Consider the following 27,805-nt stretch of genomic DNA (forward strand, 5'->3'; position numbering starts at 1 on the left):
GTTTCAATAAACTGAATATTTTAACACGCTTATTATCAATTCTGCAAAGATCAGAAATAGCTACCACCTTATCTCCCCAGCAGAGATTTCTAACCGCATTCAACACAATTAGACATCAAAGAATCTTGACTATAATTCACTTGAATAGCTTCTTTGTTCAGACAACTCCACTATCTATAAAAACAGTATAATCATCATAAAACACTAGTGTATCCCAAATTCAATTGTTGCGAATTCGAACGACAAACATTAAAGTGACAGTAAAAAGGCTAGACCCTACTCCCTAAGCTTAAGCGTTTATCCACCAAAGAGTATTTAGGTAGAAGTTACATTAGAGGCAAAAAGTATTAAGGCAGAGGTTACAGAGTATTAAAAATCCTGTCACGTAACCACGGGCAGTTAATACCGCTTGAGTGCTAAAGTATACACAATTTGTGCCAGGCTCTTATCTACAGGTAAGCAAAGGTATTGGATTTTTTACTCTGTTCGACATAAAGCGTAAACTAGAACGTTAAGGGATGAATACTGAATTAGTTTGTAAAATATGCTATCGTACTGCTAGTACATAATTTGTATTGTTTCGTGTGTAACTGTATTAGGTACGTGTATTCAATTGTTGTTTAGATTTTATCTTTAGAATCATTATTCTGATAGTTATTATCACTTAATCAGTACCTATAATAGACAGTGTAAACTTTTTTATTAGTAAAGTCCAATTACATACTAATTAATTATTAAATTTATTAATTAAATTAAACAAAGTAAAACTAAAACTAGGTAATACCTAACTTTCACATTAATTCTATAAGAATACATAATTACATTAGATTTTCTAACTAACAGCTCCTAAACTAACAGCTTACATATAACTACCTATAGATAACAAATTCACGTCCACCAAATTAACGTTAAATTCTGGAGCACTATCATGACAACACAAAGCCATCTTTGAGCTAACACAACGCGTAACAGATTTATACCATCGCCTTCACTTCAAACAATATACGCCAAATACACGAAATTACAATCTTTCCAGACACCGAATGAATATCTAATGACGCCTTTGTATTCGAACCAAGAACATTTTCATTCGAATATTTTTCTTAAGACAAAACCTGGCTGGAAATAATATTGGAATTTCAAAGGTTATCGATGACAAAAGTGATAATTACGATCGAGTAATAAGATGAGTTTTCGTGGAAATAAAGACGAAAGGAAAATGGCAAGAATGGATTTGCAGATCTATATTGGTAACTCGTTTTTATTAGTTGGGCCTGGTTAAAGATAATTACTTGTTACCAGGAATTACTTGGGTAAAATAAGCGTTCGCTAACGTTCGTCAAACAATGTGAAAGTATTAGAATTCGACATTTTATAGTTGCATAATCCTATAGCATTATGCCATATTCATATAGCTTATTCCATTTATGAACATTTCCCAGAAATTCAAACAACATAAAAACTCAAACGTTAGCGTACTTGTCAACTTATTTCATACGTCCATTTAATATAGGAGTAGTTCAGTTCATACACAGCGGTACTACGTTATAAATTAATAGCGAGTTGCGCTGTGTTCGAGTTGATCACCCCGCCGGAGCAACAAGTCAGCAAACTTCTCTTTAATGCTTTATACCCGCTCAAAGGAAAACGGAACACTTTCAATCAATAATCGTCTGGGGTAGTTAAAAATGTATCGATTTGCGGCTTCTGTAGACTGCAATCAGTAAAATGGAGTTTCTCCTAAATCTGCACCGTCAAACCGATGAACCAGTTTAGTGGAAAAATATTTTAAGCTGAGAACCAGTACACTGTTATAAAAATAAATAAAAAATATATGTATTACAATGAGTACATTTATTTCTCCTGACACTGTGACCTGAATTTTATCGTATCCGATAAAAAGTAACATTTCATAATAATTGGAAAAAGCACTCGCAACAATGAGAAAGTATTGAAACAAAAAAACATAAAAGCATTTCAATCGGAAAAGTGTAGATCGTCTACGGCTACGTGTGCTACGCTGAGCTCCCCTTTTATTAGAATCGCAGCGCGTAGCCCGTAGCGCCGCGGTGGAACGCGACAATCGATTCACATTCGACGAGTGATTGATCGACGTCAACACTCCAATTCGATACCGTGATTTGTTCCCCGATTCCGATTTTCGATATCATCCCTTTATTTATCTCCTACAGAAGGTACCAATCAATACGAATGTTGTGAGTTATTTATCGAGAAGTGAAGCCGTAGTGAGTAGGATTCAATCGAGAGTTAGAGGATTGAATATTTATAAGTTAATGGAGATTTAGAAACCAGATACTTAGAGAATATTTAAAACCAAAGTAGATTAATAAAAAGATGTATTTCCCGGGCCCTGTTCTGGAAAAATAAACAATATTTTTAAAAGTTTTACATTTTGAGCTTGGACGAAGTTATAACTAACATACTTCTATACTACATGAAACTCTACTCAAGTTCTTGGTGCTTATTAAAAAATTAACCACTCACCGTACTTGTACGTATACAGTAAGTCGTCGTTAAACGCTCACTTTATTACATGACATGGCACAGTTAAGCACTCTAAATTAATTTAAGCTCATATTACCAACGTTACCACTCGACCTATAAAAAATAACAATGATATTTTTCCTTGAAAATTGCCCAGCAAACCCAACAGATTCACTTTCCCATAATCCGTACCAACTTGCGTAATAAAATAGTAATTGGAAATGGCTTCAATGCAATATTACGTGAAAGCGAGGTCAGAAAACAATAAATGTTGCTCCGCTCGAAGCATTAGTAGCGATAAAGAAAAACGCTTGTTACGTAAATTTATTTATTCAGAAAACGTGGAAGTACATTAGGTAGTGAGTGCCGCGAGCTCGACGCAACAGGTCCCGATGTGTTTACCCTCGCCGACACCCACTTATAATACCGTGAGGGGAATACTTATCAAAGCCTACACTTAAAAACAACCTGATTCCCAGCCAGGAGTAAACTTTCTTACTTTATATCAAAGATAAACGATGACTGACCTGTTTCGTGTCGACGTTTTTTCCTTAATAGGCCAGCCCAGCGCGGCGACTGTATATCAAGTTATTTTGAACAGTCTTTTTTACAAAACGTTCACGACTGAGTAATTTCCTTTAGCGTTATGCTAACAAAAATATTTTATCAGGCTTTCAGTGAAAAAATTGCGTCGGACGCGGCACGGTTGAAACGGAAAAATACTGGAACTGGGAAGGTAATTGCGTAAGGATTGCGGTCCTCAGTTTTCAACGGATCGTTAGTTTTAGCCAGAGCAATAGAATTGCGTAAAATGACGTCACAAATCGCAAGAGGGCCAGTAATCTCAAATCGTCAAAGAAGTAACAAAAGAAAATCATTCATACAGGATTGCAGCTCCTGTTGCTATATGTAAATCTCTGCCTACAAGTTGGCAGTATGAAATTAAGCTGTAATATTTTTATTCTTAATTCCGTGACGTGAAGACTATTGCGTGACGGTAAGCAGAAGGCAAGCGCTGAATTATCAAAAGTGGAACATCATCCAACAATTCAATTGAATCAGAAGTTATAATATTTCTGTAGAATAAACGGGGCGTCCTCACACTGAAATAAAACAGCACTTGAGCGTTGACAATAGAAAATATATGTGGATATTGCGATAAAAGTCAGGCGGGGGCCATTCCCTCACGACGCTCGTCCATAAATTTGAGCTCGTGGGTATAATGACGATACATTTCCAGATCACGTCTCTATGTAAGCTGTGCCTTAAGAGTTCCTGTACCCTGCAGACTAAACAGTGGGCCGATAGTTGCCCCCATGGTAGGCAATTTTTTTTAAAGAAAATCTTGCTTTTGTCAATGACTTCAGTCAATTTGAAACCGGTTAAATATCTTCCTGATCTTTGTAATGCGTATATGCGTATATGCGTATATTACCATTAATTTCTATACTCATTTATGAGCCCAAGAAAACTATAAGCCGACTAAAAGTTTGCAGTGTACGGCTACTCTAAGTCCGCGATATGAATTCACGTCCTTCCTTCCTTGGCGACCTAAAAACGTAATGAACTACATCTATGTCGGCCATAGTGGTGCTGAACTCTAGTGCTCTTTATATAAGTTGATGTAGACTGATGGGAGACATTAGTTTTTACTTCCAGCGGTGTTTAGTAGTGGTCCTCTTAAGGTTAGTTCTACGCTATTTACTCTAATCTTTCCTTAACACCTAAGATATTTTCTAGTTGTATAAATAAAATGATATATTATGTCAGCTTTTCTCCGCGGTTCCACCCATATCTTGAGGGGAACCTTTCCGCATCCGAATAAATAAATAGCCTGCTTACTTTCTTCTCCCACCCGAAATTCATTAAAATCTGTATAGTCGTTTTCGCGCGAAATTCATAACATATAGGTAACTAAAAAAATTAATCCATTTTCTGTATGATGAATGTCTAAATTAAACATTTTAATATTTCTCGTATCTAAATCGGTTGCCAACACATGCTAACTGAATACCATCATATTATTTCGGCAACAGAATATTCCCAATATGAAAAAGCATTCACCCAACCGCACAGATAATATCATTCAAGATTATTCAATAAACGCTTTTGTTGGATTAATGTTATTCCATAAATTTATTAGTCGAGCTGCTACTTATAGTCACAATAAGATAACTGGCGTAAATAATGCTACTTTATTGAATCCAAGCCAGTACAAATCAAACTTTGATATAGGTAGCTTAGTATAGCTTTCGTTATTTCTTTAGTTGAAAGAAATCAATCTTAACCAATTGCTTAAAATGCTGACCAATCTGACCTGGTAAATTGATCAGTATATCTTATGCAAAATGTATCATACCAACACAGTTTCTGAAAGGCAAGAAAAAGCTAGCGGATCCTGTTGTATATTACTTAGTTCAATTTTAATTTATCTCTCATTGAAGTTACATTCGCAATTTGTTATTAAAGAACAAATTCAGTCACCGGAATTAAACAAACTGTATGTTTAAGTATACAGTAATTACAAACTCCTGTGGCTTGCGAACAAATTTCATTTCAACTCACGACTTATAAATAAGTAATGAGACTACAGCCACACTTTACGACGCAACTTAACAACCTTCCGCAAATGAGACACACACTTCTCACAAAATTATATTTGGGGATTTTTCGAGGATTTTTGTCCACTTTTTGTGGCATTAATACGTAAAGTAGAGCAAGGATGGTCGAGCAAATAAGCACATTCACTCATTTAAATACAACCTTAAGTAATTGAACTGTCGTGAGGACAAAGCGGAGCTCAAACAGCTAAATTAGAAGGAATGTTCTGTCGGGTGTAATTATATTGACGTGCAGCCACACTGTCCAGTGTCCACACTGCACGACATAGCACAAAGGCTTTAGCGCTAAGCTTCCTCCCCTGACCAACGATAATACCGACTTTAACCGGAAATTGCATCCTCCTAAGTAATTCCACTTCAGCTAACTTCTACATCCTACAATTAACATTCGACGAATTTTAATTAATTATCAGTGATCCATGCTCAAAAGCAGGTTTTATTCAATAACATTAGCATAATAATTATACGAAAATCCCTCAGCCGTTAAAACATTTAACACACCCCAATTCCATTCCGCTGGATATGTTTCCATTACACTGATTCACTGCGCTGATTAGATGTTATTTTTAACCCTATACGTGCCTTATTTAATTATCTAATATTTCAAGTTAAGTTGCATGCTAAACCTAATTTGTACAATGCATGTTTGAGATGTTAGTAAAGTGAAGGCTAGCGTGAAAATCGTTTAAGAGATGCATCAAAAGTTTGAGCGGTAGAGATAGACTGGGCGACTGGGCGGGCGGCGGGTCCGGGAGAGGCTGCGGCGCTCGTCCCGCCCAGTGGCAGCCCGACCGCCGCACCGAGCGCACGCCGCGACGCGCACGCACACACACAACCCGCCGGTACGCGACACCAACACACGCATGCATCGCCCCGTCCCGCGCACCCCACCGCGCCCCCTCCGCCCCCCGCGTCCCGCCCGCCCCAGCCTCCGCCACCAGGTGGATACGTATTACACGCACACGTTGATCATCAATTAGCATCACACTTCGATACTGTTGTCATTAACAATGAAACGTTCCCTGAATACGTATCCATCGTGGGTGCAATTTATATCACTATTGTTTGCATGGCTGTGCTCCCGAAATATCCCGTAGTACCTGTAGATTTTATCTTAATATTTCACTCCTGTAATCATACTTCTTCTGATGTTTACCCCTTGTTTAGTAACTTTATTAGTTGCTCTTGTCGGAGATGTAAATCATGTCTCGTAAACGGTGAACACCTCAGTAAATTCGTTATTTTAAAAGCGCGACTTATTAAAACTTTGTTTAAGATTTCTGCATCTTATTTTCGTACCAAAATATTTTTAACTTTTTATTCTGAGCCATAATTTATTAACAGTGTGATGAAAGAATTTTAATATAGGTACATTGTAATATAATGAATTATCCCCTACATGAAAGTGCCAAACGATTTAAAGTTATTCGACTTACTTTGCATTCTAAATATCTCGTATTATTTATCATGAGCACCATGAACTCGTTAATCCATAAACAATATAAGATGAAAGTCCGTACAGTATTACTGAGTGCCACATTAAACAGCTAAAATAAAACGTCAGTCATTTTTAACAGCGCGTCCTTACTGATTAAAAATCAACTATAATAATATAATAATCTCTAATTTATGTCCATTTAATAGCTACGACCATTTCCAACAGCGAACTAAGCAGGCAGACAAGGGTTAAAAAAAATCTATAAAAGCTTTTCAAACTTTAATTACCTTATAAGAAACTATCGATTCCCTTTTAACCAGTCAAAAAAAACATCATTTTTTATAGGTATTCCAATCACTAAACACAACAAAGACCAAAGTTAATTTCTATTAAAAACTAATTTCGATTTGACCAAAGCATTTGACACTGTTGACAATAAAAGTACTGACTACCCATCTATAACTTAGCCTGGCCTGGTCAATTACAAGGCTTCCACTTCATTTGGTAGCTATCCGGTCTTCAGTGTCCTTACCAGCTCAGTGGGTCCAATCGGCACACCTAGGCATCTTCTCGCGATGACCTCGAGGTAGCTAGGCGGCACTAGGTCAAGGTAGACCCCACCTACACGCCCTTGGATTTGGTTAACATCGTCATTGAACATGGATTCTGTCATGTCATCTTAACTTAGAGCTATATTTTTCTGAATTTCTAAAGTTTTATCTTATTGGTCAATTTCTAAAATGTCCAATAGTATAAAATGTCAATTTAAATGGCTATAAAAATTACGTTTTGTACCTAATCTAATTAACCTTAAAAATCATAAATAGAGCTTTAACTTTACCTTATTTTTTAAAACACTGCTCATTATACAAAATGGTCGTGTTACATTAAAGAAAATCTTTTTAACGCTCGTTTTTCCAAAAACTTTTCCCCCTTTTTTCTTTATTCTTGGTTGTACTTATTTTGTCTTGTTTCTTCGCTCCAAGCTCATTGTGCTCTCATATGTAAGGTAATTGGATAAGTTTTAACAACATTTAGCGAACAAAACATAAACCGTATTCGTTAACGAAACAAATAAACGAACATTACATTATATTATTATTATTATACACTTTTTTACATCTAATTGAGTACCGACTTTACATTTAAAACCGGACTTAATCTAATTGGACTGCAATTCGTACCCGTTGAAGTGATTACTCAAATGAATTTAGTTAAATCTCACGCGAACAAATGAACAAATATATAACTTCCGAATTCAATCGTATTTTCAATAGTCATTTTGATAATTTCAATGAATGAAACAAAGGGCCGATCCCCGCGATCCCGTAATTGAATTCATGAATAGTTCGCGTTTCAAAGGATATTTGGCCCCAATATGTATGAGACCAACTGGTTTCACTCCCACAGTTCACTTGTACCATCAAACAAGCTCATCATAAAACCGAAGATTAATTTGGAACTTCGTGTTTTCTTAACGCCACCGCTTTGAACGCAGTTAAGGCTGACGGTAACGATTAATCTGGGTTTCAATATTCATAGGGTCGACGTTCTGAAGAGCCACTCGTCTGTTTTTGTTTACCTATTCACACCACGTAGACGTAGTACATCATTGTCGCCCCTTCTATACTTAGTTGTTTGTTTACCGACGTCCTTATGTTAATTACACTGGATATTAGTTCGTGTAATTAATGCAATTCCCTCGGAATACTCGTTCTTATTTCTCGGTCTTGATAATTGTTATAAATAAAGATAAATGTGTGTGGTGCCTGACCGGAATACTGTTGTAGGCGCATCAGTAGGAGTGTTTGTTCGGTAAATAGGCGAAAGATTTGGATTGGGAGCGGGCTATGCCCTAGTCCGGGAGACTGGGCGTGAAGATACTTGAGAGGCAGCTGGAGATCCGTCAGGTTTGTGACTTCTGTATTTTGTATTCCTGTAGATACACTTTTGTTTTCGAACGCAACGTGATTGTTTGACATTTGTCAAGTTGGAATGTAACAGATTAATTAAGCCTTTAGCAGAAATTGATTAACTTTTAATTTATTTACTGACTCTTTTGAAGGAATCCCATAGTAATACTCTGCATTGCGCGAATAGTCATCAACTTGACTTGTTTTACATAACCGAGCACACAGCTCTTTACTAGATCATATGTAGAACAAATCAATGATGTGTTTCATAAATTAATCCTCAAATCTAGCAGTAACCACAGAGCGTGTAATCTGTCGTTCAGTGAACGATATGATACATTTTCAAAGGCTCACTCGAGTCTGTCCTAAATGTCAGGGTTTAGCATTTATGCTAAGTGAATTTCATCCGTTAGAGTTAGCTATATGTTCTAAATTATATCTCGACTTGAATAAGAAGATATGGTATTTAATAAAACTATGAAGGTCCTTCCATTTTCAAATGGTATTCAAATGGCACTTAACCAAAAATAATAACAATCATCATCTATGAATTCCTAGTATTAGGTACTCCTTTGCGAGATCCACCTCTATTGTAAATCAACAAAACTACCTCAAGTTTATTGTTGCCAAATAGCCGAAAATGTAATCGCTTTCCAATTTCCGTGAAATCGATAAGTTCCTAAGTAGAACTTCATTAACAAGTGCCTATCTTTGATCTTTGAGTTGAAACTACATACAAGTATATTTATAGACGATCAAAGTAATAATAGTCTACTACAAATAAACGTTATTTTAAAATTTCAAACTGTAATTTTAAAACGTAAATAGAAAATTCCCGTTTCAATTAGAAGCTGTGATGGAAAAGTGTAATTTTCATTAGATAATGAAAATTGCTTGTAGCAAAAAGTGCCATTTTTCATTAGGTACTTTCCAATAAAACTGTTACATCAGTGAGATGGCAGAAAATTACCCTTTCTACCTGTTCAGCTCCACTTTCAAACGTTCAAAGGTTCGACGTAAAAGTTACCCTAAAATAAACTTGACGCAGCTCCCGTGAGCGATTTTCTTCTTTATTTACATTCGAACACATCAGCCCTCGGACACGTGAGTGAGGGGGGGGATGTCGCACGTACGAGCGCACGACAAGACGCCGCACAATAATGTTTACTCCAACAATTTGTTTACTGTCAAACATCGGAAGTTTGATTGAAATTCGGATTACTTCGAAACGTTTTTACCTACTAAAAACCTTTACCATTAACACAAACATAAGTCTGTAACTGTGTACGGTAAACTTTTTTATAATTGGGTCACAATAAAATACAATGTGATTGATGAATTTCCCCTTAGAGACAATTAAGCAATTTGGAGCAACGTCGACTTATTAGGCCTTTTCCTCGTGTTTTCATTTTTTGAACACCAACGGAAACTCGGACAATAAAAAAGATAATAACTTTCGGTCGCCTTTGTACTGGCGACCTTTCATGCCCGAGGAAAAACCCTTAATTTAAATGGAATAATTCTTGAGTTAAATTAGAAGCTTGTGCTTTTAGGTAATGGCATTGTATGATGCACTTCGCTAATCATAGTAAAGAGCACTTAAGACTCTCACGGTTGGTGTTGTGTTCGGTGAGATAAGACGCCGCAACACGCGCTAACTAATGCACCTGCTGCCGAGCTCCACATTTACATGAACTCTATTAATAGTGAAGAGCCACTAAACCTGAACTATTATAAACAAACTTCGATGATTTACGAAGGATTTTTACTTTGGTTAGGAAGTTGTCTGTCGATCAATATGTTTATTTTATATCAATCTGTTGCGTGGAAGTTTGGTCGCGTTTTCGATGCTAAGGTATACTTTTCCTTAACAACTATATAACTGGTGTGAAATCGTAAAATTAGTTCAATCGGCTATTTGCAGAGTGTACGCCTCCCACATTATTTTATTCTTAGCATTCGTTGAGTTGTTGATTGAACGTGGATGGTTTGACGGATGAGTTTAATCATCCCGCGGACAGCGTTCCTTCCAGTGTTAAATGTACATAAAGCTAGAAGTTATTTGGTTGTAGCCAACAGATAAGCTAATTAAAATGTATTTATAGCTCATCCCCCAGTCTTAAAGGACCTACTAAACGTAATCGAAAAAATACTGCTCCGTTGACTGTGCCCAAACTATTGTATAGTATACAGCCCTTATACAATATACACATAATATACCAAGCATCTATGCGCATTTACGTATACACATATCAATTGGGTGAAGGGTTAATTCAATGCGGGGTCGCGATATAATTGCACACGCTGTTGGTTTGTGGGATCACGTCCCCACACCGCTGAGACCTTCCCCTAAAAGCTTCATTTAACAACAAAGCCAACAATAACCCAAACATAATAATGATATTTAAATAGAATAATAGGTCAAAGTACTAAACGTAGGTTTTCCAGTAAACTCCAATAGGCTGAAATGATGACGATGATAGATGTTTGATAGAAGAGCTCATGGCAAGTCAAAAGATCGACTATAACGTTTAGCAAAGCTTTCGAAAAGGTTAGGCAGATAATGCATATGAGGATAATAGATCAAACAAAGAGCCTCCATCATATGTTTTAAAGGTAAAAGAGTCACTATCTTTATGAGTTCGAAGTAGACTTAAAGCTTCCTTAGAACAAGGATTTGTTTTTATTCGAGTAAGGAAAATATTTGAGCCAGGAATGGTACCACAGAAACATTTTCCACCAGCTGCGTCTGTTTTTCCGGAATAAACGAACCTGTCAACAAACGTAATTTCAAGTTCCATGAAACAACATTCTGGAGAAACTTTGTCATTTACTAGCTCAGTTCGTGGTATTTTCTGAGGTAAATTCCTAGGAAAAATGGTGCTTTAAATTCTAGCGTAACATCTCTTAAAATACGTGAAATAATTTTTAAGCATTTTTATTTCTCAATTTACATTCATCATCATCATCAGCCTATAGCAGTCCACTACTGGACATCATCATCATCATCATCAGCCTGTCGCAGTCCACTGCTGGACATAGGCCTCTCCAAGTGCACGCCACTGAGATCGATTTTCGGCTGCTCGCATCCAGCTCCTGCCAGCCGCCTTGCGCAATTTACATTAACTTTACATATTTTCAAGCTGTTCAATACTTCAAGACGTTTTCTCTTATTTTGCACTTACGTCAATTTTTTTTCACTATCAAGGAGTATATTAATTAATTTTCATTAGATTTGACGTTACTGATTATCAGCAGTGTCCCCTTTTTAAGAATTTTACAATCCCTAACCACGACACGACAGAGAAAGATTTTTAATTAACAACTGCAACAAGTATTCGAGATCAAACAAACACAACATAAAAATAAACCTAACAGTTTCTTCAGCAGCCGTTTGAGAGCAAATAAGCTTGAAACTTGAATCGAACAAATATTGATCGTATCCGATGCCTTGAGATGAGACGCAGGCAATCGAAGCTACATTTTATTTGCATTGCTCCAGTACGTATGTCAGATGAATAAAGATTGCAATATCGCAAAGATGTCAGCCTCTGCCTACCCAACGGAACATTCGCTCCGATGTAATATTACTTGGACTCCAGCGTATCAATTCTCAGAAAAAACTTCTTATTTTTAATGATGTTCTTTGTGTTTTCCAGACTGCGATATTATTTTTCTTTGATTGAATTACCTACGTCGTTGTATAATTCAATGTGAACATTTGTTTGTTCGTTATTTATGTGGTTGGTTTTACTATTTTTAGGTATCTGAATTTATTTTTGAAAAGTAATCTTTCAGGAGTTGCGTGCGTGCTTTCTAATGATTTTGTTTCAGAGGACACGATAAACTGTAGGTCCCGTCTGAAAAAAGTAGGGGTATAAAATTGTCAGGGTAAACGGGTTGAGAAGGTCAGATAAGAAGTAGATCCTTGTGAAACCCTGGTACTCAGCTGCATTCTGTAAGACTGGAAGCCCATCCCAATACAGCTGAGAAAAAGCTAAACAGTTGATGATAGTTCTTCTACTTTCTTTCTCTCATTGAGCTTGTTTATCGTGCAATTTAATAAACACCTAATTATCTCATTTCCGACTGAAATAAACACATTAGTTAGATGATGAAACTTGATGGCAGTAAATAATTCGTGATGGTGCTAAAACATACAGCAGATTCGTTTTATAGCCGTGCGCTTTGTAACTACGTATTTGTGATTTATTTCTGTCTGTGCTGTTCATATATTTTGGGAAGCATTGCTCAATTATTTGGCTTTGTTTATATTTGCCTAAAACGTTAAGATGATTGTCAAATAACATCTTTCTGTCGAAGTTGGTTAAAAACACAGCATTATTGTATTCAATTGTATAAAACGATATTTAAAGCATATTCAAGTTTTGCTTTGTGGAAATAACTGTAGTTTTTACTTTGTTTATTTGTAATTCCGTTCCGTTTTACGCATAACAATAGGCCTGTCAGAAACAATACAATAGGCGCGTGATTGCAGCGAAATGAATCGCGCCTGATTTGATGCTATCCATTCAATAGTTACTGTTACTGTTCACTATCACTGTTGGTCATCAATAGTTGTTTACGTAATCTAAAACTATAAGTTAGATGCACATACATTGAGGTTCACTGACAAAAAAAAATGAAAACAACTGTTTACCTACTATGATTTTTTACGTTAATTTTTAAAATTAGCTGCTTTAATCAAAACGGACATTTACATGTTTGGTAAAAATGTGTCTTGATATCATAAGTATATTTGTTACGGGTAATGCTGGAAGGTGGAGTAATCCTAGGTTTACCCGGGTTGACTTAGTATTACCCAAGCTTCTTGGGTAAAGTCCGAATAATAAGTAAAATAAATTTTAATTCGGGGTTTACCCATGCTCACCTAGGTCTATAATTTTCGAGCCCGTGGCGTAATTCTAAAAAGGTATAATTGCAAAACAAAATGTGCAACAAAGAAGTGTTCATGCAAAGCTGCAAGAAAATTGTGCAATTTTAAATGTCACAGCAGTTTATCTTGCTCAAATAAATAATTACAATTTGAACAACAACGACCGTTATTAGTTTTTTCTATTAAAGCTGTTAAGTTAATGCTCTTCAAGCGATTACGATCGCCTTTGTATGTTTTTTAAATAATTAATGTTTAAAATGACCTTGGATTTTCATTTCACTAATTAATTTTGACAATTTTTTAACATTACCCAGTCAGAGTTGGGTAGACCTAGGTGAGCATGGGTAAACCCCGAATTAAAATTTATTTTACTTATTATTCGGACTTTACCCAAGAAGCTTGGGTAATACTAAGTCAACCCGGGTAAACCTAGGATTACTCCACCTTCTAGCATTACCCGTAACATATTCACAAATTAGATACAGATGTTAACAATCGTCTTTTTTACCTGAAAAGCGAGGACATTTTATCAAATGGCTTTAGTTTAATACACTGATTGCAAAAAAAAACGAGATTCTCTCTCTCTGCTTTTAATTTTTATATTGCTCGATCTCCCTCTACGTGCTTTAATTCTTTATATTGCTCGATCTACAATAAATCCTTACAAACAATAGAACAGCAAGAACAACACATTTCACATCCACAAATGGATGAACAAACAATCCACAATACCACAATTTCATTACAATCTTAATCCAATGCTAGTTTTATTAGTAAATGGATTGTAGTTTTCTAATAACAACAATGGAAAAGGATCGATAGATAGTATCTCGGATTTAGAGTAGCACACTGCGATCTTTTAGTCGGCCGATAGTTTGTTTGGGCTCATAAATCAGTATGAAGATGAATGTGCGCACATTACAAAGATCAGGTACTTAGCTGGTATCAGACCTGCTGAAAACTGTGAATAGAATCAAGATTTTATTTAAAAAAAAATGCCAACCATCGGTTCAAATGGGCGACTGTTTGGTCTACAGTGTGCGGGTACTCTTATTGAACAAATATTTGAAATAGCTGTGTTCCGCACTATTGATTGTCTATCTGCAATATTCCTTTGTTTATACCCTCGTTATGTTATATTAAATCCTACAATAGTGAAATGTTACGCTTTCTCAAGTAATATTTATTGAAGAAAATATCGATTTCAGACCGTTATGTGTGTGGTTTATAGGCAAACTTTTGGGCAATAAATGAAAGACAATTCTTGTTATTGTAAGCTTGTGTTATGTCTCTTTAATATTTATCTAGCGTGGTCATATATTTATTTGTTTTGGAATCGCATACGACCTTGGTTTTATTTGGTTCGGGAATACATTGGATAAGAAACATCAGATACAATGTTTTAACTAATAGACAGTCAAAATCTGTACAGCTTATAATGTTCTTGTTATTTCATGCTAGATTTAAGCACCATAATTGGAAGAATTAAAATAATACCAACAATTTCCACAAAAAAAATACAACACATTTTTACCCAAAAATAAAATTTCAATTTAACACAAAAAGGAGTGCTGTAAAAACACGTACTTTGGTAACGTTATTTCGTAGCGGTGAAGCACAAACACACGACATAAAATTAATAAATTAATTAACTCGACCCGCCGAGAGCGGCGCGCACTTTTGACGCCGTTTATAAGGTTTCAAATATATAATTGCGAACGCTTAGCTTCGTTTAGCACGCCTGTACGACGGAAAATTGTTTACCAAGCTGTTGATTGTTGCCTTTCATTCTTTGATGTAATTAATAATAAATTTAAATTATTCGTCATCGAGTAAAAAGTATTATTTTTAATCGCTATATTCAGGAACGTTTTCTGCCATTTTTTGATTTCTAGACTTTTTTATTAAACTGGTCTTTCATCAAAATGTTGGAAGCTCCAATCATTTTGCTATTCACTTTAATGAAACTACGACGTAAAGACTTCAATTAACGTATTTTTAACACCTCGCTATTATATTAGTGAAAGTCACTCCAAATATATGCAAATCCCGCGCCAAGCCGAATTAATCAGAATTTCCGGGAGATCACTAATGTGATGTTGTTATCTAAAATACAATTATTACTTAATGCACGTACTCCCTCGGGTTAATCAACTCAATCTATCTCAAGAATATACACTAACACAAGAAGCGTCTACCCCTTCTATTTCAATTTAATATAATACGAAAGATTTAAATATTCAAGCATGTATTTTGTTTTAGGTAAGAAAACCCATTTTTTTAGGTAAGAATAACTTTGGTCTTTCCCAAATTAATTGCTCTTGAGTGTAATGTATCAGTTTCTAAACATTGGTAGACTGTCACTTGTCAAATTGGTAGTCATCTGTCAGCCCAGCGGGGGTCAAGTGACTCCCTTAACAACGAAGAAAAATAAGATTAGAACGCAACTTCTACTTTCCATTCTATTTTAACACAGCCCTTCTTTATCGATATTTCTATTAATAAAGTTATGTGGAGCACCGTATCTTTCCACTGAGAAAAATATGTTTTATCTTATATCTTGTAACATACATAAATCCTGCATTCATACACTTTTATTGAACCCTGTTGGTTTTTGATGTTTTGTTTTTGAGGAGACGCAGTACAAGGTTTACGATTGTTTACGCTGTACTTGCGTGAGTGAAACGTAAACAAAAAATCTATAAATATTCTGTTATTGTATTGTCTTATACAATAAAGCTTTCACTGTGATATATTTTTGTATCGCATAGAACTGTTTACAAACACTCTGTCTCTTATCTACGATCTGTGGGCCTTCACGAATACACTTTGTATAAAAAGTTGTGGTTTTGTTCGTAATAATATGAATATTTAAATTGAAAGCTTAATTTCATTTCAGGAAAAAAACCATGCTTATTACAGTTTATGCAAGTCTTTCAGGTGAAATGCAACTGTTGGGGCAACAACCTTTAAAAAACTCTTTTATGAGACCTTGTTAAGGTCTAACATATAAATTCCTTAACGAACAGAATTTGACGGTGATTATTCTACATCCCAGAATTGTTCTTAAAAGAAATCCTGGTTGATAAAGTGGCTGCAATATGGAAACATAATCAACTACATATTTGGGGATCATGCATTTTATAAAATTATTGGTTATTCACCTTAATCCAAATAAATAAACAAAACAAAAGACAGCCACAACTCTCAAGAACAAATGTCACGGCGGCAGAGAGGCCAGTTACTACAACAGGGCTATTACCGCGGGAGCACAATATCCATACAAAATGTCGCTTAACCCACTTACTGCAGCTAGCCCGGGGTACGACAGCTAGCCAACTTGCTTATAACATCTTTGTAATATGTATTCAAAAGTTTTGTACGAGGTATTTTGTGTAATTTTATATTTATTTAAACTTTAGCAACACAGAAGATAGTAGTCTATATTTCGTTGTATAGTTAGGATAAATATGAATATATCATATTTTTGTACAAATAAATCATTTATCCACCATACAAAAAAAAAATATCAAAAGGAAGTCAGCCACAACTCAAGAATAAACGGAACAGCGGTGTTACCTACAACAGGGCTATTACCGCGGGAGCAGAATATCCATACAAAATATCGCTTAACCCAGTAACTGCAGCTAGCCCGGGGTACGACAGCTAGCCAACTTGTTCGACAGTTCCCGAGATAGTTATAAACTTATAACATCTTTGTAATGTATATTTTAAAGTTGAGGGAAAGGTATTTTGTTTCATGTTGTATTTATTTAAACTTTTACAACAAGGACTCAACTTTCTAAAAGATGTATGCAAAATGGATCTAAGAGTAATAAATAAATATAAGAAAGATATCGATATAATTTAATGAATAGCATGGAGTTGCGACTCAGTGTTTTGATTGTAACAAATTGTAGCTTTAGAACTACATTCACTGTATTATTAGAAGCAAACCCTAATCTGAGCGTCTATTCTCTAAAAATGTATTCCTGGACTACAATATTCATTAAAAAAAAACAACGAAAGCTAGCAATGAAAAGCTTAGGATCATAAAAAAATAATCACCACTATTATCAAGTCTACAAGCCTTTTTCAAAACGACGGTTTGTTCGACAAGCGTACAATTACTGTCCTTTCATTAATCACGCACTAGTTACGGGTTAAACAAACAAATACTAAGCTTCAACAAAGCCCACACATGAATAATATACCAGCTAAAATAAGTAGGTATCGAAGGAAAATCAATTACTCTGCCGCTCCTACTTTGCATTATTAATAATGTTTACGCAAAGCTTAAGCCGGGAATATGAGATTTTTAAAACCTTTTTTTATACGTCATACAAATAAAAAGTTTATCCTCATCTGCCTAGCCTTTTCCCTGTAGGTCGGGGTTGACTTCCAGTCTAACAGGATGCAGCTGAGTACCAGTGTTTTACAAAGAGCGGCTGCCTATCTGTCCTCCTCAACCCAGTTACCCGGGAAAACCAATACCACTTCTTAAGACTGGTTGTCATACTTTCTGGCTTTCGAATACCCATATCTGCCAAAGACGTTCAAATGACAGCCGTGACCTGCCCAAATACGGAACTCGTTATGACAAAATGGTCAAACAGCTACAGACCGACCGCGCTAAGCGTTGCTTAACTTTCATTATCTTTGCTCTTCATCAAATATGAATATTAAAATATCTATGAAAGTTTATTACTAAATATTTAAATGCTTATCGTTGTTAATTGCTTGAAAACAATAATTTTAGGGGAAGAAACAATGTAATTTGGAGTTCATGAATATTACACGAAACACATTATTATTCCGTTTACGCGCGTTTACATGGTTCGCTCAGATGTAAACTCTGGTACATAAACAGGTGCTTACATTGAAAGCACTGAATAATATTGTACTATTATCTTCTTGAAAGTGAATATCGTCGTTAGAATAACTTATTTTTAAAACATGCTGGTTGCTAATACTACAGAATTCATAGTATACATTTAATTCTTTCATTATATAGGTACACTTAATAAGTCTTCCCACTCAATGAAATTACTATATAACTCGGGTTTTCCACTTCAGAGCCTCATTTTAAAGACCTTGGTACCTAAAATAAATGCATAGCCTGTAAAAGGTGATAAACACCTACCTAACCTATCTAGATACACATATTAAACAAAAATAGGGCCATGTAACATAACATTTTAACACTCCTAAAATAAATGTCTATGTATATCTCATGTACCGTCGTAAACATGATACCGAACTCACATCACGACGTATAGAACAAAGAAATTTGTTGCTGTGAGGAGACGACAGGCTTTTTACCTTTACCGTAAAATTACAACGTACCTTGTGGTGCTGGCTTTTATTACTTAGAGCACTTCATTTTATGTCACTTTCTCTTCAGCTTTGTGTAAATTACGGCTGCCAGGGAGATGAACAAACGATGTTGTGTTTCGCTTGTTTATTGTTCGTATCTACACGTTGTTTGTTGCTGCCGTTAAAATAATCTTGGAATAGGCTTTAATCAAATGAAGAATCTAGAAATTTTGAAAGAGTTCCCCTTATTTAGAAATTAATTAATACATTACCCCATTTTTATCCACAGGAAGTATTCAAATTTATTCTAAGTTCAAAATTTTTTTTCAATTAGGCCTGTAGCACAGGAATTTATTACTAACTAGCTGATCCCGCGAACTTCGTATCGTTCAAACCTTCCCTGGACCTCTACAAACATTTTAAAACGAAAATCAGCTCAATCGGCCCAGGTGTTCTCGAGTTTTAATCAGACTAACGAACAACAATTCATTTTTATTTATATAGATACTCAATAGGTTGATTATACAGATTATGCCATATTATTTAAGAGTCATGATGAAAGTGCTTAGTTACAATACAATTGCTAAAATAGGACCTCTAAACTATCTAGTTTATATTAGAACTTTTAAATACATAGTATAAAAGTAATAATGCTAGGTTCAACGGCTTTATAACCCAGCACTACTGCTTACCCGGGTGCGACATTAAATGTTATAATTAAACCATTTTGAACAACGAGCCAGGTACCTACTCGTCCCTCTGAAGTGATACTTACCGGGTCCAACAGCCATTTTACTTTTCATTATTAGGACCCAGATTTTGTTATTATTTGAATGTTTTATTCAAATAATTGTTTATTTGCTCATTGGAATTTTAAATGCAAACAAAGTTCGCGGAAAAAAAATGAAGATTAAAGTGGTCTCGGAGATTTTTACGCATAAGATGATCCACAACTTAATTAAATTAAAGCTCAATACCCTTGAAAGTCATAAGTAGCGATTTTTTTTATTAATTATCAGCCTATGTTAAAAGTCTTTTGCGCTCCTGCGTTGTCGGGTAAAAACGAACTTCAGTCGAAAAAACGCGGTCGTTAGCAGCTAATATAGCCAATAAAATACACTTTAGAGTGTTTAAAAGCCATGAATCTAGGTTTGTTACTAAAGTCATTACCTAAATCCTATAAAACTATCTTCATAAAACAAGTACAAACTACTCAAAACAGTAGTAAAACAGTATGTACGTAGTGTTTGCTGACCCAAATGCTTGCGAGTGTAAGTAAGGTCCCGCAATATTATAATAGATCTTACGTCCACGCATTATAGTGCTTTATTTGTATGTGAGAGTATGCGTGGCGCTCCACTTTATCCTCATTAACACGAATGAGGCTATACACCCTATAGTATAAAAGAAAATGGAAATTTATTACGCCTCTTGACGCCACTCTCTTCAAGTACCATTATTTTTCTCCGTCTCAAAATTAATCACAAAACCACTTCCATAACAATCAGAGGCCAAATTGATATTTCTGAACTTCAAATAAGCCGAAACAATCAGAATAAATTGCCAAGCTATCGATAGAACACGCCGGCATTCCGTATGCTAATTTCTGGCAATGTTTACGTTTATTCCAGAAAATCAGACTTCAATCCGAAACATTTATCACCTGTGTGCCATTTATTCACGTATAAAACATTTTATATGAAAGCTCAGATGTTTCACGAACTAATAAACAGTTCTAAAAGGAACATAACCCTGATTCTTTCAAGACAGAAATGGTTCGTTAGAACTTTACGAGTTCACTCCGGTTACCAGAGTAAAGTTTCATGTTATCGGTAATAATCCATTACCAATAGGCTTTCATGATCCATAATGCACGAGATGAAGGGACCCGATAAAACTCGTTCCGGGAACTGATGGCAACTTTATATCTTTCTTCAGTTACGATTGTGGGAAATTGTTAAAACTTTCTAGTGGAAGTTTTCGGCGTTTTATTGCCACCTCCTTAGTATTGATATTACTCTTCGTTACCTTTCAGACACACCCCAAAAACTGTCTCCTCGAGCCGTGTACGGGTAATTACTTTTTGTTTGTACCTTGTTCACAGGGTAACGAGACAGTTGATTGATGAAAACTCAAAATCAAATTATGTCATAGCGTCGTAGTCACTTCATTCATTAGCGTCAAAGTGTAAAGATTACTTATGTATTACATTACTTCAGTCATATTTTACCTGCACAATTACAGGAATGAATAAAATAAAAATTCTGGCCATAAACGTATTTCAGCAAAAGTTACACGTCAGCGCGCCATTTTACAATATGGTGCGAACATAAAGTGTGAAATAAAATAAACTGTCGTCCTAGACTAGATCTCGACAGCTATTTCCGAGCTGCAACTGCAACGAGATGCTACCCGGGCGAGAGGGCGGGAGACGCGAGCTCACGGGCTCGCGGGGCGGGGAGGGAGGGGGGTAGGGGGTGACGCGGAAGCGGGTCAGTGCCAGAGCAGCCTTGGCCTGCCGGGGCCGCTGCCAGACCTGTTGATACCGCACCAAGTGATCGTAACACGCGATTAGATAATGTCTGTTATTGACTGCTCACGAGCGTTTGTGTTCAAACTTTAGCGAGCAACTTGAAGGGTGGATATGTGTTTTTGTTCGCTCCAGGAAATTGTGATGGTAATCTCGCAGCTTGATTAAAGTACGTAGCATGCTAACAACTTGCGCGTTGCATGTTTTCATAGAATATTATGGTTTTTGGTTCAACAAGTTGTCCCTAACTTTTTGGGTCATTGTTTTGAGAGTTGATTGATGTTTGTGATCAATCCATTTGGCCTAGCAGACTTTTTTGCATTGTTTATGTATTATTTAGACCCTAATAAAAACTGAATGTCCCAAAATGTGTAATTGTATGTATGAGGGGCTGTTGGTCAAGAGTTCAAGGTTATGCTAAACTTTACAAACTTTGCACAGCTAGTTAGATCGCCGATCATCGACTTACATGCCAGACACTTCGACGCCTGGTGAAACCAGTCCCAGCTGTCAATGAAAAATAATTGACAATTGTCAATTGTATTCTTCAAGAACTGGTTTCATACTAAGAAATATCGTGTTACCCTGTGACTGGATTGACAATCGAGGTCTTGCAAAATGCTGGTTTATCAACGTCTAGCAAAACTGGAATTTATCTCCCTTACAATTTTTAAAAGACAACAATGCGCCCGTAGCACAAAAGGGGGTTTTTCAAGGTCTTATTAGTAACGACAACTCTGGCTATTAGAATCTTTACGACACACAATATTTCCGTATTATACTCAAATATTACGACTTGCATAGAATCCATACTCCTTATAACATTAATTTAGCTGAAACCTAAACACATCTAACCTACGTGCTACTTATATGAAACCACTATTACTTAATAACATAAGTATCCCAGGGGACTGTAGGAGCCGCGGATACCAAAAGGGCAGTGTATTAATAGCTAAGCCTTTAAGCCGACTGACCGGTAGCCTGAGCTGTAACTACGTCATTATGAGTGACGTCCATAGATTTAGGAGCACACAACGTTTGATAGATCGGTAATGCGTGACAGAAACAAAACAAAAAAAACAAGCAAATAACACGTGAATGTATGTGTGTCCAAAAAATTTACATTCTAGAGGCTTTTAGAATTAGAATTTATTTATTTGCTTGCAACAGCCCCTTAATGCAAACGAAAAATGTTTTAAATGTTATATGATCGAAATAAAATAAACACCACAAAAACCGCATTTGTGGGTTTAGGAAAGCAGCACATATTTACTCACACATGAAAAAGTAACTCAACTGATGTATTTCATTTTTGATCTCACAAAAAATCACTCGATTGGCGATCTATCTCCTTAAGCTTAAGTTCACCTACAACAAAAATATCCCTTATCCTTACAACAACTGTTTATTTCGACTTCATTATACGTAAAATCATAGTAAACAATTGAGAAAACTGCCGTTTCCGCTGTTAGTGAACTTGGGCCTTACTATTCTATATCTACAATGACGTCACAATCTTCTCTCGTCACTTGCCACGAGTGAATGATCGGTGATGGGTGCTCTATGGCTTTTGTCTATCAGCAGTTTCTTTCAAGTCGGTCTTGTGTGAAAGTTGATGATTGACTTGGAGAACTAGGAAGTAGGTTATTGTTGTTCGGATGTGGTTATGAGGTTAATGACTGTGAACTTTATAAGAAGGTTCATCATTAATTAGGGAATGATTCTCATTAATTCTAGGTTAAATAACTCTCAGTGTCTGTTTTCAGCAGTAACTCTCTTTTATATAATTTTCATTTACCTTCTAATAATCATAATCAACTTTAAATAAAAATAAAATTTATAAGTAAATCCATTAAATTAGGTATGTGTGGCACGCAGTTGGTAAGGGTTAATCATTAGATTAACGTTCATTAATACAAAATAAATGAAACCGTGAAGTAAAGTCATTAAAACTCGGTAATAAACATCTAGAAATTCCAGTGGGCCGCAGACTTAAAATTGAATAAAATTACAAATCAGTGAAATAATTTAACTTTCTGACAGCAATTACCAGTCTAATAGAAATGAAGCTCGGCCGCTTAACGAAATTACGTAAAATGCTTTCGAACGCTTAATTTATATATTAAGAAGACAAATAAACCGTCTAACTTTAATTAATATTTAATTAAAATAATGTAATGTACCGGTAATCTTTTATAGAGACGAACAAAGTGACTTAATAAAGTCTGGTCTGCGAAATTTTAATAATGAGATTACAACTGAATGTTTGCGTGCTGTTTGTTCGACGTTTTACGATTATAGAACTGTTCTTTGTTGTTTACCGGCACTACGAGTAAACACGGCGGTTATTTATGACATGATTAATATATCAGCCGTCAGCTTTTATCAGATCAATAGCGTACAAAAGTAATGTACATACCTTTCACAAGCTCCGTAAAATACAATGTAATTACAATATTGACTTATGTGTTCAATGACCCACTTTTAAACATTGACATCGCGCACCTTCCCTCGTTTATTTATTATCCCATCCGATCGGCTTCCGTCAACATTCAAATTCGGTTACTGGGCTTTTTACTAGCAACCACATATTTTATATTGGTAATTTCGCAGAAGGCCAAGTTTAGGCCGTTTTGTATATAAAATTAAAAGCACTAGACGCAAATCTTGTCAGCATTTTCCCGAATATGTTGGGGTCGGCTTCCAGTCTATACAGATACAGCTGAGTAGATACCAGTGATTTACATGGAGTGTCAGCCTATCTAACATCAGTTATCAGTTACCCGTGCAACACACAATATTTTTTGCCCACGAGATGACTTACCTGTTTACTATAGCTTGAGCATGAAAAGCCCAAGATCTCAACCCAATGAGTAATCACCAAAAGAAGATTGCTTATACCTACCTCAGCACAATTTACTAAAGAAATATTTTTTTTGTCACCCAGCAATGATGCGGCGCGGTTCGATGGCGATGATCGGCGGAGGGGAGCCGCTGATCGTAGTGGAGGAAAGCGGCACGGAGGACACGGACTCCTCCCCTCACTCCTCCGCGCCGACCCGCGGACTGTCCGTGGACCAGGAGTCGCCGCCCGACCCGTACCATCTGTCGCCGTGGCGTGATACTCGCAAGCATTCCCTGCCGACGCCATCCTGCACCACTGGACCTACTGCCAGTCAGGTGAGTAGTAGAAATGAAAATGTTTCTACCAAAGACTTAAAGGATTTTACTGTCCTAGTAAGTGATAAGTGGGTATACGGCAGCGAAAGTTACAAATACACATCATCTATGAACACGGATGAATGGCAAACTAAAAATTAAACCATAGATACAATATTGTTACAGCTCCATGATTGAAAGAAAGTAATCATTTTAATAGGGCCTTTGTGTCAACATTGATATTTTTATTTATTGAAGTTCGTGATATGACAGTCACAGACACCCAGTTCGTCTGGCATGAATGATCAAATAGGTTGACCGATATTGGTACCGACTAAATATACCCTCTTAGGTACTGAGAAAATTCCGAGTAACATTAATTTGTTCTTTGTCAAATGCAGTTTATTAGCCAATTCCCAGTACAGAAATATGTATAATACTACTAGGAATACTAGTTATTACTCAATAGATTACGACTCGATACGACGTTCAGACAGCCTCTTGAGATCTATTTATTTATAGAACTCGTCTAATACGACTATCGATAAAGTTTACAGTATACTCGAGTTAGCAATCAGGCAATCGTTGATTACTAAGTAAAATGAGACTGCTTTATTTGATATTGAGTACCTACTTACTTTGGAAGACTAAAATAAGGAATATTGGACAAAAAATCTTTTCTTAACGAGAGCTTCTTTCATTTTCCAATTAGCCGAGTCATCTTAGCAAAAACTAATTTAAAAGAAAATCTCCGAATGAAGACGACTTGTAGAGTTTTTGCTCTAAAACAAAACCCGTCAGCGCAAATTGATATAAATCTTTGGGAGATATTTATGGAAAACCGATTTTCGAGACGCGCACACGACATCTTATAAGGCTCGAGTATATGTACAAAATGTCACGACGACGACATGTACCTATCAGTTTATAGCTTTTACTTTTTCTGGAGTGAAACTGTAAACGTCAGAACGAAGCTGAATAGGTTTTAGGTGCATTCAATAATTTCTCATCAAGAGGAACAAGCACTAATATTAAGCGTACATCCTACTAGAGCGTACGAATGTGGAGTGGTGCGGTTAATTCCCAAGCCTGCATAATTAAGCAGTTGGCCGATGATCTCGCTGGATTGAACGCAGTTTCAATCAGTTCCGACACACTTAACATTAAGGGTAATTACGAATGCGGATAATTGGCTGTATTGTGTACTTAAATAGTTTCAATTTGGTATATAGAAATTAAACTATATCAGACGGAATCTACCAAATAGAACCATTACCTGTATAGAGTAGGTAAGGGTGGGTTCAAACGAAACGATAAAATGCTTATAATATCCACACCCATCAAATTTTCGTAGAGATAGCAACAAAAGAATGCTCTGCGCTCGATTATATTAGAAGAATTTGATGAAGACAGAATGTAATATTGCAAAAGAATGCTTTCTACGGTCGTTTGGTCTTAATCTCCTCTAATCATTAAGTAGGAATCTATTTAAACTGGCTTCGATGTATTTATGTATATCTATTCTTCAACATATAACATAAGATATACATACATACATAGTACTTACCTACTTTATGTCATGTTATATCAACAATGTTGTGACTAGGTTCGGCGGCTGTCGGAGCGAGGCGAGGGCGCGGCCCGCGAGGCGCGCGAGGCAGCATTCCTGGCAACACTCACGTCTACACAGCCGCAGCCGGGTGGCAGAAGGTGAAATTCTTTAACAATATCTATGATGCTACAGATATTAAGTTTCTGGAATACCGAAAACGGTTTCTTCGCGTTCACTTCTGATGTTGAGCTATTACATATAGTCACTACAACTCGCACTATACAATATATTTTATTTGCGACACGACATCACCACCAGAGTGATTGGAATTGCTGCTATACAAGGTTATTATTACTTTGTTCTTCCAAAAATACGTTCTGCTAACATAACTTTTTGTTTCAGACATTCCGTAGTAACTATATCCCGGGTGCCCCAGGCACTGTTTGGTCGCGGACGCCGCGAGTCCATCGCAGCCTTCCCAGCTCTAGCCCGTCGCAGAGACTCCGGTTCCAAGAAATGTGAGTAAGCCTTGATATTCAGAAACCACCGTAACTCTTTCAGCTTTTGAGAGCAGCTAATATTTTCTGCGTACAGCTCTGGTTTCCATTGCAGGCCCACCAGCCACCGACACACTCGGCAGCACGCACAATCTACAGCTAGACATAATGGATGACATCGTCCAAGCGCGCAAGGTTCGCATGCGTCTCTGGAACACTTCGAATGAGCGAGTATGTGAAGTCCAGCCGCTAGACGAACGCTCGCCTATGGGCGGCTCAGTGCGGTACACAAACCGCGGACGCAGACACTCAGACTTTGTGGGCTCGCCCTTGCCGCCCATACCAGCACGACGCCGAGCTTCTGAGATGCCGCCGCCACCGCCCATTCCACCACGAAGCGGTGCCGGCGTCGGCGTAGTCTGCACCGACACAGACCTTCACTTAATGCTCAATGCACTCACTTCATCAGCCACAGAGATCGACCGCTGTGGCAAACCGGAGCGAACTCGCCGCCTCGCTGACATGAGGTCGAGCAGTTTTGATGCATCATCACTGAGAGACAAACCTTTGGACTCGGGCACTACTTGGTTCACACGTAGGCACCAAACATTAGCCACGAAGAAAAAGGAAAATGAGCCCAAGAAGAGCAAGGTGACATTTGCTCCGGATTCAAAACCGGCTCCAGGAGACGTGGCAGCTGTGGTATGGGACAAACCTTCGGGGTCCGTTGTGGATGCGAGTGCGCTTGGCAGTGCCATCGAAGTGTTCCTTAGGAAGAGTTCCGCAGCAGACCCGGGTGCATCTACATCTGGTACTGCCACTGTGAAAGAATCGGCACCAAAAACCGAAGTTCGACTGAAAACGCGAGACATTCCAGCAGCAGCGCGGCAGCCAGGCCGCCCGGAGGGAGAGCGCTGGTACCCCAACAGGCCAGAGGAGGAGGAAGCCGTGGAGAGCTGCGATGCTTCTCTCTGCACGTCATTAAAAGACCTTTTCGTGTAGGCACCACGTGTGTATTTAACTCTTGTAAATTATAAACATACCTTTAGTTGTCGAGTAAAGATTCGTTTCTAAAATGGAGAGTGAGAGGTGACACGCCGCGGAGCGCTGTGGGCGCAGTCCGCGGCGTGCTGATTGTACTTTATGAATCTTTCTATGTGATAGACTACGCGCCGGCGCCGGTCGTCCTGAGTCGACTCACGACCGACGCCTGTCCTGCGATTCTATAAAACTCGATCAACAACTCGCATTTCACTTCGATTCGTAATGTCATTTCATACTTTAGGGGAGGTAGGGGAGGGATGGGCACTTTTTCACATTTATTGCATAAAAAATCAGATTTTACAGATAATCAATTTTATTGCCATTTCTTATGTT

At 37.0% G+C, this 27,805-nt stretch overlaps 1 protein-coding gene across 4 annotated transcripts; it reads left to right on the forward strand.

Moving 5' to 3' along the window:
- Positions 1 to 5,873: 5,873 nt before the first annotated feature.
- Positions 5,874 to 27,642, forward strand: LOC110384043 (uncharacterized). Of its 4 annotated transcripts, none has more exons than XM_064037341.1 (6): positions 5,908 to 5,968; positions 8,355 to 8,474; positions 24,168 to 24,400; positions 25,986 to 26,089; positions 26,334 to 26,449; positions 26,526 to 27,642. In XM_064037341.1, the coding sequence occupies exons 3-6, from the start codon at positions 24,170 to 24,172 to the stop codon at positions 27,428 to 27,430; spliced, it is 1,356 nt and encodes a 451-aa protein (XP_063893411.1). In that variant the 5' UTR covers positions 5,908 to 5,968; positions 8,355 to 8,474; positions 24,168 to 24,169; the 3' UTR covers positions 27,431 to 27,642. The 4 variants fall into 4 exon arrangements, with proteins under 4 accessions (XP_049694572.2, XP_063893411.1, XP_049694570.2 ...); XM_049838613.2 differs by having other exon boundaries at positions 5,912 to 5,968; positions 8,317 to 8,474; XM_049838615.2 differs by lacking the exon at positions 8,355 to 8,474 and having other exon boundaries at positions 5,874 to 5,968.
- The last annotated feature ends 163 nt before the right edge of the window (positions 27,643 to 27,805 follow it).

This window comes from Helicoverpa armigera, chromosome 12 (assembly GCF_030705265.1).
Source record: "Helicoverpa armigera isolate CAAS_96S chromosome 12, ASM3070526v1, whole genome shotgun sequence".
In the NCBI taxonomy this organism is placed as follows: domain Eukaryota; kingdom Metazoa; phylum Arthropoda; class Insecta; order Lepidoptera; family Noctuidae; genus Helicoverpa; species Helicoverpa armigera.